Genomic DNA, 13644 nt, shown 5'->3' with positions numbered 1-13644 from the left:
GGTTTTTGAAGCTTAGCCTGCTAAACACACAAGCTTATGGTTTGAACATTAGGCACCTTGAGTTACGCAAACCAGATATTGTGGTCCGTGGCTAAATCTACCCATGGGATGCAAATTTAAGTGTAGTTAGCAGAGATTCTTAATAAGCAAAGAAGGGAAACTCCTGAAAAGAAAGAAGTACTACAGAAGTTTTGACCCTGAACCAGCTCAGGATAAGCCTACAAGCTAAGAAAGCTCAGAGACTCCATTGTACCCAGAATTCCACATGGCAGACTACAGATAAAACCAGAAAGGGTATTCTAATACTTCATAATCTTTTGTGATAAATATAAACAATAGAGTTTTATTAAGTCATAAAGAAGAATGAAATTACGATATTTGTGGAAAATAAGTCGAACTGGAGATCATTGTGCTAAGTGAAATAAACGTCTCAGAAAACAAGACATCACAATTTTCCGTAATGAAGAAGGGAATACCACTCAGAGGTAGACTTCCTCCTTAGATAATGAAAGGCCTACTTGCCATCACCAGTAGGGTCAGAAAAGAAATGGTTAAGAAGTCTATTTAGACTTTGTAAGTTTACAGGATGTTTATCTTATTGAAAAAAACTTTTCAAATAGGACAATGATACTTAGTGACACTTTCAAAGACATTCAAGCAAGGCTATGAAGCATACAAATATTTAGATTCTTCATATATACTCTACTCACTACCTAAAAGTGATATCATAACATTAAAACACAAAATATAGTATATCTAAAAACAAATAATATGCCATGGAAATGAATCAACTGTAACTATTCCAAGGTGTTCTTTAGGAATTCCTTTGACTGTCATGATAGCAACATCTTCAAAACTGCTAGTCTTGACCTGTGTGATTAACTTTGGGCCACAATAATTCTCCATCTTGAGAATTGTTCAGTTTTGACACTCGGGGACCTAATCTACTGGACTGTTCTTTGAAGATCTTAGATATTCAAGAAGCCATCATTTACTTTTCTCAGCTCCTAAGTAGTGTCAGTCATTGAATTTATTAATAGAAAACATTATACATATTGACGTGAGATTCTTTTAGTAATTTCAGATAAGTACCTCAACCATCAACTAAAAAGTACACATTAATATCTTAATATTATTTTTTAAAATAATAATCATTTAAAGTTCTCATCCTGCTGAGCAGTAGTGGCACACTCAGAAGGCAGAAATAAGCACATCTCTGTAAGTTCGAGCCAAGCCTGGTCTATAGAGCAAGTTCCAGGACAGTCAAGACTACACAGACGTGTCTCAAAAAACCAAAACAATAAAAAATAAGAAAATAAAGATAATATCTGGTTCCTCTCTGGCTTTGTACTTTCTGGCATAGAAGTTAAAGGGCACACCATACTTTTCAAATAATGAGTAAATTTATTATTTCTATTGTTTATCCTACTGATATTTTTTATCCTATTGGTCATTTTCAGTTGTTGATATCTTTACTTCTACAGAGAGTTCTTTATTGTCTCAAATGAGCAATGTTTACACCCATGGCCTCAAAAAATAATACTGCAATGGCATTTTAATTCAGACAGTGTGAAGACACCAGCAGTAAAATCTAAAAGTTTGAAAACTACTAATACCCCAAATTATTTACTTATTTTCCCAATTGGAATTGTCCTTCAAGTTCCTTACTAACATTTAAAGATATGAGCTATATTATCTGTACCAAGTTCATTGTATATTGTTACTTACAGATAACAGGATAGGTGTAATGACAAACCAGCAAGCTCTCCACCAGAGCCAGAATATCCATCTCTTTGCTCCAATCATCATTTCTATATCTTCAATGAATCTATTCCCTCCTAAAGAAAACAATTTCAGACCATGAGCCCTTTCTTACAGGTTTCCACGGAGATTGTCATACATAATATCCTTTTTCATTTAAACACATTGCTAAACAACAACAGTCAAGCATACATCTTAAATTCCATTTCATTCCTAATGCGTTTTGTTCAACAGGTCACATTTTACTATTATATGTGTAATTAAAATTGGATGATTACATAATCTTAATGAAAAGGAAATCAAATGATATTATATAAGTCTTATAAACGAACCTTCAGTCACTTACCATAAATCCAGATGATTCCTGCAATTTCCAAGATAGCTGCAATCAGAATCCCCCATCCAGCACAGAAGTGATCGATTAAATGAACCCAGTAAATTCCAGCCTACAAGAAAACAAGACAAAAACAGAAAACGAAATTCACACCAGTTATTTACAACCGTATTTTAACAATTTTTTCATTTTTGTAAAGTATTTAAGTAGAATATATTTAAACAATATATGAAAAGTGTATTTTGTGTATAAGCTCAAATGTGGGTTTAATTACCTAACAGTTTTTTCTAACATTAACAACATGTAAGCATTTAGAACAGTTAGTATAAATGGCATATAGTATCTATGATCTCTGTATACATAGTATCTATAGGATCTTTATATATATACATATATATAGCATTTATAATATATAGATATCACATACTATATCCTATATTATGAGCTTTGTAATAGTCACCAAGAAAAATACAGTTTATAATCATTTTGTTACTTACAAAATTGTTATTGTTGGGCCTTCTCCTCTGAAAAATATGTACTATCAAAGATACAAAGGAGGAAATGGCCAAAATGTGGAAATTAACTTGAATAGAAATGCTCAGTATATTTAATTTAAAATTATATTCCAACTAATACCTGTCTACAGAAGTTAAAAACTATACTGTACCTGAGTCACACAGACGAGACCAAGAAGAAACAGAACCAAGCAGCAACCCAAAGTGATAGGAACCCTCATGCGTTTCATTACTTTGGGAAACAAATCTTGAATTGTTGTTGTAATTGTTTCTAGAGGAGGTGGAATGGTTTGTTACATTTCAACTGAGTAAGACTAGTCACAGAATTCAGTATCTATTAATGAAATTTACACATATAAACAGGGAGTATACTCTGGGATTTACTCTTTTCTAAAAGGCAAGAAGGCAAGAAGGCTCTCTCTCTCTCTCTGTGTGTGTGTGTGTGTGTATGTATGTATGTATGTGTGTGTGTGTGTGTGTGTGTGTGTGTTTTGTATGTTGTTTTCCAGTACAAGCTGGCCTCGAACTCACAGACATCTGCCTTTCTCTGCCTCCTGATTGCTGGGATTAAAGGCTTGTGACACCACTGCCAGGCAAGATCTTTTCTCTTAGTTCCGAGGTTTAGTTTCCAGCAGACACAGGGGTGAATGGAGAAGAAGAGAGAGGAGTCACTGCAAAACAAGGAAGAGGAAGAGGAGACAGGGTAAAAAGGAAGAGGAAGTGTGCTCTGGGAGTAGGAAAACAGGACAGGGAGATAGAAGGATAGAGATGAGGAGATGGGAAGAAAGAGGAAGGGGAGAAGGAGGAAAGAAGGAAAGAATAGTGTTTTCTACACAGAGACTTATCTAAAAATAGAAAAATATATAAGCCAAAAGATTTATAATAAATAAATTTGACAGTTTCGAAGGCTTTGGAAATAAACCAGAGGAACCTTGAATTTGGCCTATAGACAGAATAAACTAAGAAAAATATGTTATATAAGACAATGATATAAAAATTGTTTCAAATTTTCTAGTTGTGTGCTTTAAGGAAATTTCTTTTGTGTACATGGAATCATGTGTATGAAGAGTTATCCCTTCCGTGTGTGTAATGTAAAGTGTGTGTGTGTGTGTGTGTGTCTGTGAGTGTATGTATGCTCAGCCATAAATGGAATATCTATAACACACACACACACACACACACACACACACACACACACACATCCCAAGGCTTAGGGACCATCATTGAAGAGAGTGCAGGAAGGTTTGTTCATGACAGAACCAATAACTCACAACATGTCTGCAAAAGATCAAATCAATCAACATTCAGCCCAGTGAGTAAGAGAGTAAAAATCAATTTTCTATAAAGGTATGGCATTTGGTGGGTCATCCATGCTCACACTATGTATATAAGCAGAACAAATTGGACTCAGTAGTTTATTAAAGAAAAGACATGAAATCTGGAGGGATTTAGAAGTGAGGGTTGACCTGGGATGAGTCAGGCTTTAATTTGATCTAAATACATTGTATGAAATACTCAATTAATAAAATAAAATAATAAACTTGTTTCAAATTTTCTAGTTATAAACCTTCAGGAAATTTCTTTTGTATACACAGAAACATACATAAGAATAATACATATATTGTGGTGTGTGTGTGTGTGTGTGTGTGTGTGCAAACACATGTGTAGGGGACATGTGCTCAAGTGCATTCCATGTAAGTGGGCATTTCTTGTTTCTCAAGTGCTTTCCACTCTGGCTTTTTTTAAACAGTTTTTTACTGAACCTATAGCTCACAAATGGACACTACTTGCTAATCAGTGACCCTCCCCCAAGGGATGCTCCTGTCTTCATCTCTCCAGCATTGGGATTAAGAGGTGTGCCACATTGCCCAGATATTATAAGGATACTGAAGATCACACTAAGATCATGATGACTGAACAGCACTAACTTTTCCAATTAGGACTACTTCATGTCTGCAGTGTATAGAATTTTTAAAAGAGGGATCAAAATATCCATCAATATGGCAATATGTTATCAATTAAATAGATCCTTATGTCTTGGTAAGTAGCATATATACCATGAAATGCTTAAATTTATATTACTTATGGACGTATGTGTGTATATATATATATGCATTCATATGTGTATGTATGTACACACAAACACTCGAGTTTGCATGCATACACACATGCCAAATTATTGCCTCTACAAAAAATGAGAACTTGTTTGTGAAAGTTTTGTTAAAACTCTCTCAAGTAAGAACCAATTTTTCAGGGAGAAATGAGATTGTCCAGTAAATTGTCTCTAGGTACACAGGGTAGGAAAGGTGAAATGGTAGCCATTTTTTCCTTGCTTTAAATAGTGTACATTGAATTAAGAAACAAATGCAAAATTCTGACTAAAGAGACCAAAAATTACACCTTCTAAAGTACTTATCTGGAGCAAATATACTAAAGCATTAATATTTTGTTTTTTTAGTGTCAAGTATATAAGTATATTGTATTTTTATGTATTTAATTTCTAAATTAAAATAACTCATAAAATTCATTCTGTTAATAGTGTCTAAAAGGAGATACTATGATAATAAAACAGGGTGTTTTCAAATAAGGGAAATGGGAATAAAATATCAGAGACAGTTATTTAACACCAAAAGTATTACTTACCAATAGAAGCAAATTGAGAATCCAGACCCAATGTTAAAAGCATGAAGAAAAACAATACGGACCAAAATGGACCACCTGGGAGTTGGGCTAGAGCTTCTGGATAGGCAATGAATGCCAAATCAAACCCTAGAAAAATGTGGGATATTTTAAATTAATTGCCAAGAAAATTTACAAATTTGAACATTTTCAAAATAATATACTTTTAAAATCCCATCATGATTTAACAATGCATTCCATTACATACACTCTTTACCAATTAACTTCTTACAATGTTTTATTTGGAAGCCAGAGAGGTGGATTATTGGGTAAGAGCACTTGTCACTTAAGTTTGATGACCAGAGATAGATCCCCAGAACCCACAGTGGCAAGAGAGAATAGATTTCAGAAATTTGTCCTCTAAACTCCACAAAAACACTGTGACATGCACACTCACTCACTCACTCACTCACTTACTCACTCCCTTTCTCTCTTGCCTTCTTTCTAATACATAGTAATAATAAATACACAAAATTTTAATAAATATACAAAATCTTTGAATTGTTATACTAATGTGAATGTGTGGCATGAGTTAAGCTAATACAATTTTTCTCAGGAAACTTGTTTTAGACTTTTAAATCTTATGGGGTGGTGTGTGTGTGTGTGCGTGCATGTGTGTATGTGTGTGTGTGTGTGTGTGTGTGTGTGTGTGTGTGTGTGTGTTCATTCATGCATGAGTTCAGGAATTCAAGTGCCAAAGTGTGCATGTTCAAAGAACAACCTTGGATGTTGGTCTTTGCTTTCTGTCTAGTTGAAATGAGGCCTCTTTGTTGTTTTTCTGCTGTGTATTCCCAGGTAACTGGCCCATGAGCAAGAATTCTCTTATCTTTGCATGTCATCCCTAAAACGAAGTTCTGGTATTACAGATTTTCACACATAGGCACACAATATATATATTGAACTCAGGAACTTATGCTTAGCTAGCAACTGGTTTTATCCATTACTTAATCAACTGATTAATGGAAGGTGTGATGACACACACCTGATATCCCAGGAATTGGGATGTGGGGGAAGGGAGGATCAGGAGTTCAATATCATCCTTCACCTATACATAATTTGACACCAGCTTGGGCTCCAGGAGACCCTGTGTCAAATAACAACAGTAGCAAAAATATTGGTGAAGGAGAACATATTTCTTAAACAGCGAAAGATTAAGTTCACCTATTTCAAAATTTGTGAAAAATAAAATAAAATTCAACTATCTAGAAAAATCCATGCATATAAAGAATTTTTGTAGTTGACGTTGATTTTTGAAACAGGGTCTTTATATGTAGCCCTAGCTGTTCTGGAATTTACCACGTGGACAAGTTTGGCCTCAAACTCACAGAAATGCCATCCTCTGGCTTCCTAGTGCTAGAATTAAAGGCATTCATCACTATGCACAGCTGGAATGAATTTAGTCTTCTACCATCTTCCCAATGTTTACCCAAAATTATTATGAGTAATACTATTTCAGTTTACAGATACATGCAAGGTTGAATATACTAAAGTCCTAGAAGGAATCTCATTTTCTATTTGATATTACATCTAAAAGCACTTTGTAGTTTGTTTAAATTTTTCTATGTGACCCTCAGTTTTAAGTATTTTCAGTTGCTCTACTTTCCCAGAGGACTAACATAGAAATCACAGCATTAGATTTTAAAGTAGGCTCTATCGCCTTCTAAATATTTGCACTTGTGCAAGATATATCATTTATGTGTACCAGCGCACTATAAGGAAATGGACATAAAATAATCTCCAAAATCCCTGCTAATACAGGGATTCTGCTATCACTCATCAGTGTTTCTGTTATATTATACAAATATAATAAATGTTTCCAAGGGGTTCCTGCTTAAGAATCCTAGAATTCTTTTCCCACCAGACTTAATCTGGATAATAAACATCCATTAACTATTGTCTGTAAGGTTAGAAAGTTTATTAATCAGATTCCTTGAAAACTGGACACAGTTATGTGCTGAGATACTCTATTCTTCCTTTACATTGATAAGTTTAAAAGTTCAAGCCCAATGCTGTAGGTGAACATAGGAAAATTTGATCATAATTGTTTCTTTCATAAAGATAGAACATGCTTAATATAATACCCGAACCTTCTAATCTCATGTTGAGTGGTTCATATTAAGGATTAAATAAAAATAAAAAATGTCTTTTCATGCAGCCTCAGCTGGCCTCCATTTCTCTCAGCAAATAAGGCTAGTCTTGACCTCCTAATCCTCCTAACTCAATATCCTAAGTGCTGAGATTATGCGCAAATGACACAGCACTTGGTTAATGAGGTGCGAGAAATAAAACTTAGGCCATTGTGCATGCCTGACAAACACTCTATCAACCGAACTATGTTCCCAACATTATGTCTTCTTGAATAACTATTCCCTAAAATACTCTGTGTATCCAGATCTTTTAGGAACTACTATATTAAAATACATTATATCAGATGAACCAAGAAAATACTCTAATCATAAGTATAGGTGACTGTAAACTATACCAGAATTTCACAAGTGAGCTATACTCAATTAATCCTTGGGAGCATCCAGAATTATATACCTGATTTTACAACTTGAGAGACTTCCTTTCCGGATATATGAGCCATGTGTCCCAATATAGAAAAAATAGCAAACCCAGCAAACACACTAGTGAGACAGTTTGTCAAGCAAACGACAATGGCATCAGAGTAACAGTTGTTGTTGAACTTGTTGTAAGATGATAGAGCTACTAGGCCACCCCAAGCCACAGAAAGGGAATAAAATATCTGGGTGGCAGCATCTTTCCAAACCTGTAAGATAAATTTTAAAAGTTTTAACATGTACTCATAAATTTAACTCATATGAAATAAATTACAAGTAATATGATATGGATGTATATTATAAAATAATGAAATGAATGCCTAAATATCAACCATCAAGAGGAAAAAAACAATGAATTTTTAATGTCTCCATGTGTTTTTTCATTCTCCAGGAGTAACTGTGGGTCACAACCCCTGCATATCAGATATTTACATTATGATTCATAACAGTAGCAAAATTAGTTATGAAGTAACAATGAAATAATTTTCTGGTCACCACAACATGAGGAACTGTATTAAAGGAAGGTTTAGAACCACTGCTATATAGCATTAGCAACACTTTGTCAGAATTTTTCATTTGACCTAATCACCTAATCGAAGGGCCTTGAATTAAGAGTTAGATTGCAACTATTAGTTATCAAAAGTTAGCGTTTTCCACAGGACTTTCTTTTTGTAAAATTTCTGTCCACACACTTCACCTTTTGGATTATTTGCTTTATTTGATTTCTAGGAAATTTCCCTCCAGCGCCCTCAATGAAATGGGGTTTTTGTAGCTGGAGCTGACTTGGAACACCATAAGCAGAGATCACAGAGATCTGTCTGCTTCTGCCTCTAAAAGTATGTGGAGGAACTTAAGTTATGCATACCACACCACACCTAGAAATTCATTTTGAAACTGAATTCTAATCTTCAGTGTGTTGTATCTTGAGGACTTTACCCTCCCAATCTGTTGCTTGTTTTTTCTATTCTTTACATTGTGTCCTTCAATGAGTCAAAATATTTTTGTTATTGCTGTTTAATGTAGTTGAAATTATTCAGCTTTGCTTACCTGTGTGTGTCTTCAGCCGTGTTGTCTGAAAACAAAGCTTAGCTCAAGGTTATAAGGATGTTATTCTGTATCCTCTAAATGAAACACCTTTGTTTATAATACCAAAATTTCAATTCCCCTGCAATGTCTTTACATGCAACAGAAATGTTACACATAATTTATGCTGCACATGTTTGCACCTCAAATTATTTTCAATTGCTTAAGGGTAACTGACATTACAAATTACATCAATGACATCTATTGGATAATCTGTCCTTTCCAGATTGAAATACGTTGTTACCTCTACTACATACCAAGCTTTGTTTCTTCATAAACATATTTGAGATTATTATTCCTTACCACCTAGCTGTTCCTATGCCAAAACCTCACTATTTTAATTAGTACAGTATTGTAGTGCTTTTTGTAATACTGTCTTGTGTCTGACATGAGAATTTGTCCACAGTTACCTATGTTGGAAATTTGATTTGAATCTATTGATTCTATATATCAATGGGACATTAAAACCACATTAATTCTTCGCAAGGATTTTACTAGACAGCCCACCCGGCCCTGTGATCTTTGTCTAATTCCACTCCTTTATCATTACTGAATTCACAATTTGTCCCTCCTTCCTCTTTGTTAAAGGCCAGCAGTTAAGTTAGAGATTTATTCAGGTTCATCTGTTTTAAGATTGGAATCCTTTGGATATAATATCACCCAAAAGAGAAAACTCCACTTGTGTAGAATTCAAATAATAGGACTAATTTCTATGTGGCCAAAAGTGTCTTTCAGTTCTTGTAACATCACACTGGTCAATGGAACACAGATTGAATAGCATGACTGTATGCGAATAACAAGTATGGTTCTAGAATTAAAAAGAATAAGTTTACATCCAAACCATTCATTCCCTGTCACTTCAGTTTAACCTCTTTACTTCTTTGGTAGGTACAAGCAATAACATTAATAATTAAAAGATGCTCCACGGTAGTTATTGTTGGTATTATGAGAAACAAACACGAAACAATTTTAGATTATTGTATAGATCTTAAAAACAATCATTTTTTATTTGAATACACTTCAATAGAAGCAAGTTTTCTAGAAAGCAAAATATCACTGGATCTTTAGAATGTGCTTTTCATGCTAGAGTATAGCAAGTCTGTATGAAGGGAGATAGATAGATGGGTAAATACATAGATACATACAGAGAAACCAAGATAAATTCATTTAGATATTACAAAATCAGGTTAGAAATAAAATGTCTTTATTTCTTTGGTTGCTGTCCATCTTAGGAGATGAATCTCATGCTTATGTTAGTCTGTGAGCCTCAGTACTTGATATGTTATGCATGCATATGTGATTTAGGAGCTGACATAGATGAGTCAGATCAGTATTGAGAAAGAATGCTAATCTAAGGAAAACAATTGTCATCACCAGCAAACCCAAAACACATGGAATGTGGTCATTTGCTCTGGGGAGTGGAGGAGTAAGAGAACTAAATTACATGTTTCACAGGAGCTTTAACTGCAGGTCTGATTCTTTTTTAATAATAGAGACACAGAAACAGACAAATGTAAAATGCATATGAAAACTTCAAGATAGTTTCAAGGGAGTATATACTTATAAAAAGCCACTTAAGCATATCAAAGGGGCTTTTCATCTGTGACTGAAGTTATGAGATTTAAGGAAAATGGAAGATGTGTGACCTTCTGAGGGAAAAATGAAGTAAATATATTGTGATGTATCATCACTAGTTAAAATAATTGTACACCAGCTCACATTTACATAAGTTTTCTATTTCCATAGATATTAACTCATTTTATCATGTTTAATAACATAAACGAAAATTGTCTCTTAGATGGTAATGGATTTGTAAACAAGGTTAAAAAGAATAAGGACTAAGACCAATTAAGAGATGTGTTAAAATGCCCTGTGGACACATCAAAGTACATTAATCTCCAAGACTATAATAATAAAGTGTCATGGTTCTACAATAATTAGGACTGGTGTGGTTAATCACAGAGTGAAAATTATTGGGCACAGCAAAAGAAACCAAAGATCAGAAATTTACATTTCTATTTTTCAAAATGATAGATTACCATGACTGAAACTGACCGACTTGACAATTACTGCCTCATTTGTAAATATTTTAAAAACAAATGTCAATGTCTGGAAGTTAGCATTTTTTATGTAAAAGACAATAGAAACCTAAAACTATCCACTTTGGATAGTACTCCTGATGTGGCAGGTAATATTAGCATAAATTTTCCCCCTCAATTTTAATATAAGATTAGGAGTAAATTTAGTATGTGCCAAGAATTTGATGTAACTACTAAAAATATGTAAGTCTCCTTGGGCTATATCAACAGAAGCATGGTAGCTGTGTAAGTTTATTGTTAATGCTCTGCAGTTATAACTGTAAAACATTTTATATTCCCATGATACACAGCCATTATCTGGAAATAGACTACACTCAGAAGAGAACTATTCAGGGCCAGAGAGATGACTCTGTGAATAAGAACCCTTTCTGCTAAGTGTGATGATCCAAGTTCTCTGAAACTGAATAGAGGGAGGAGAGAACTGACTCCACAAAACCACCCTGTGCCTTCCACGTGTACACCATGCCATGTGTGTGCCATGCCATGTGCATCCCCCAACACAAAAATAATAATGTTAAAGTAATTTTTTTCAAATTTATATTCAATTCGTGTGATTATATTTCTGATAGACACTGGAGAGATAGCTCAGCGGTTAAGAGGGATGGCTGTCTGCTCTCCCAGAGGACCCAGATTCCATTCCCAGCACCCACAAGCCCTCTCACAACCATCTAACTCCAGTTCCAGGGGTTCTGACACCTTCTGGTTTCTGCAGGCAAAACACCCACATATATAAAAATAAAAATAAATTTGCCGGGTGGTGGTGGCACATGCCTTTAATCCCCGCACTTGGGAGGTAGAGGTAGGCAGATCTCTGTGAGTTTGAGACCAGCCTGGTCTACAAAATGTAGTTCCAAGACAGCCTCCAAAGCCACACAGAAACCCTGTATTTCTGGTAGAAGTAATAGTTTTATTTCTGGAATGCCTAATCTATACCAAGCTTGTGTCCTAACTGGGCAAAACTGTGTTCCACTGAACAAAATTTGATCTGTTCTTTGACATATTAGCTTTTCAAGTTAACCAAATGTATATTCAGGTATTCTTTAAAGCTACTGAAAGATTGTCCAATAAGTCCCATAATCCTAGCTTTTAATTTGTAGGTGTTAAAGTATGAAATATTCTTTTATTCAAAATAGTAAACCCAAAAACCTATAACCAAATAGAAAAAAGTTACAATAGCACAGTGAGTTTCAAGAATATTGCTAAAATTGATCTTACTTCCAATGAGAGTATTAGTGTCCTTACATCTCTTAATCAGACATCCTAGAGGATAGAAACTAATCATTTAACTGCATATGATTTTGGAAGATACTATAGTATAATATATGTGGAACAAACTTCTTATATTTGCCTTTAAGTTTTAACTTGTCAGGTAATTTTAAATCCAACTTTAATCTTACCTCAGCTTCTCTGAGTTTTGTAAAATTCGACTGTGCTCCAATGTAATACGAAATGCCTTTTGATGCTCCCTCCAAGGTTGCACCTCGTATTAACAGAATGAGGAGAACCACATATGGGAAAAGAGCTGTAAAATACACCACCTACCAAACAGAACAACTAAAAGTTAATGCCACTTTGAAATCACGGTATAGAATTTCCTATGCGCAAAATTAGCAGCCAGTTGCAATTCGTCAAATTTAGCCTAATCTCCATTCTCTATTCTCACCACTCCAAAAAAATGGATCCACATTTAAAAATGCTTTTATGCAGGGAGCAGTATTTCTAAGGTTTGTACTATAAAGGGTGTATCAGCAGTGATCACATGGAATCTAGACGGAATGCTGTCCTATATGGAGTGTATCTTTATAAATGTCTGAGGGGAGGGACTAAATGTCTCCTTTCAGTAAATTGGGATGAGAAATGTAAAAATGGTAATGGTGAGTATATTCATTCCTGAGGACAAGGAAAATATCTTCTAGTACATGTCCATTGCTCACAAAACCTTCAGTAAAGTGAATACAGAGCACAATGAATACTTGCTACTTAAAACTAACGGTAAGGGCCGGGCGGTGGTGGCACACGCCTTTAATCCCAGCACTCGGGAGGCAGAGGCAGGCGGATCTCTGTGAGTTCGAGGCCGGGCTGGACCGATAGCCTCTGAAACAATACAGAGAAACCCTGTCTCGTAAAAACCAAAAAAAAAAAAAAAACTAACGGTAAGGGAAGTTGATAAGATAAACATATGCAGACAACTCCTGTCTTAGATAACACAGGGTTTCAGATTGCCCTTGAGGATGGCTACAATAACGTGTAATTTCCTTGATCCATAGATATCCTATATTTGTTAATAAGCCCAAGGAGATGATTTAAATAAGTCACCTGAGAGACCAATAAATTCCAAGTATTTGATTGTCTTTAATGGATTTTTTTTGCAAGAAACTTACTATATCATAAGTGAGTCAAGGGTTTAAAACCTGTGCAAATGGAGCATATAGGAAAGTTTCCACTGGGTTTGAAATATTGCAGAATTTTTTTCCAAAAAGAATCACATGTGTCATTGCTTTCACATTAATTCAGCATGCTTGGGTATTATACTAGGAAGACAACAATAACTATGTGAAATTATTTCTTCCCTTGAACTTTTATGAGGCAACACTCTGGTCAGTTAAAAAAAA

The 13644-nt window shown here is 34.7% G+C and overlaps 1 protein-coding gene across 1 annotated transcript in view; it reads right to left on the bottom strand.

Annotated features, from left to right (window-relative positions):
- Slc6a14 (solute carrier family 6 member 14) overlaps nucleotides 1-13644 on the bottom strand; it is a 33953-nt gene that overhangs the window by 8035 nt on the left and 12274 nt on the right. The window contains exons 7-12 of the mRNA XM_040744533.1: nucleotides 12430-12570; nucleotides 7831-8059; nucleotides 5254-5379; nucleotides 2763-2881; nucleotides 2108-2207; nucleotides 1729-1838 (exon numbers count right to left, since the gene is read on the bottom strand). Coding sequence (XP_040600467.1) covers nucleotides 1729-1838; nucleotides 2108-2207; nucleotides 2763-2881; nucleotides 5254-5379; nucleotides 7831-8059; nucleotides 12430-12570 — 825 coding nt within the window. The remainder of the gene's footprint in view (nucleotides 1-1728; nucleotides 1839-2107; nucleotides 2208-2762; nucleotides 2882-5253; nucleotides 5380-7830; nucleotides 8060-12429; nucleotides 12571-13644) is intronic.

This window comes from Mesocricetus auratus, unplaced genomic scaffold (assembly GCF_017639785.1).
Source record: "Mesocricetus auratus isolate SY011 unplaced genomic scaffold, BCM_Maur_2.0 Super-Scaffold_100003, whole genome shotgun sequence".
Taxonomy (NCBI): Eukaryota; Metazoa; Chordata; class Mammalia; order Rodentia; family Cricetidae; genus Mesocricetus; species Mesocricetus auratus.
Note: the sequence above shows the minus strand (reverse complement) of the source record. Positions and strands in the feature narration are given on the sequence as shown.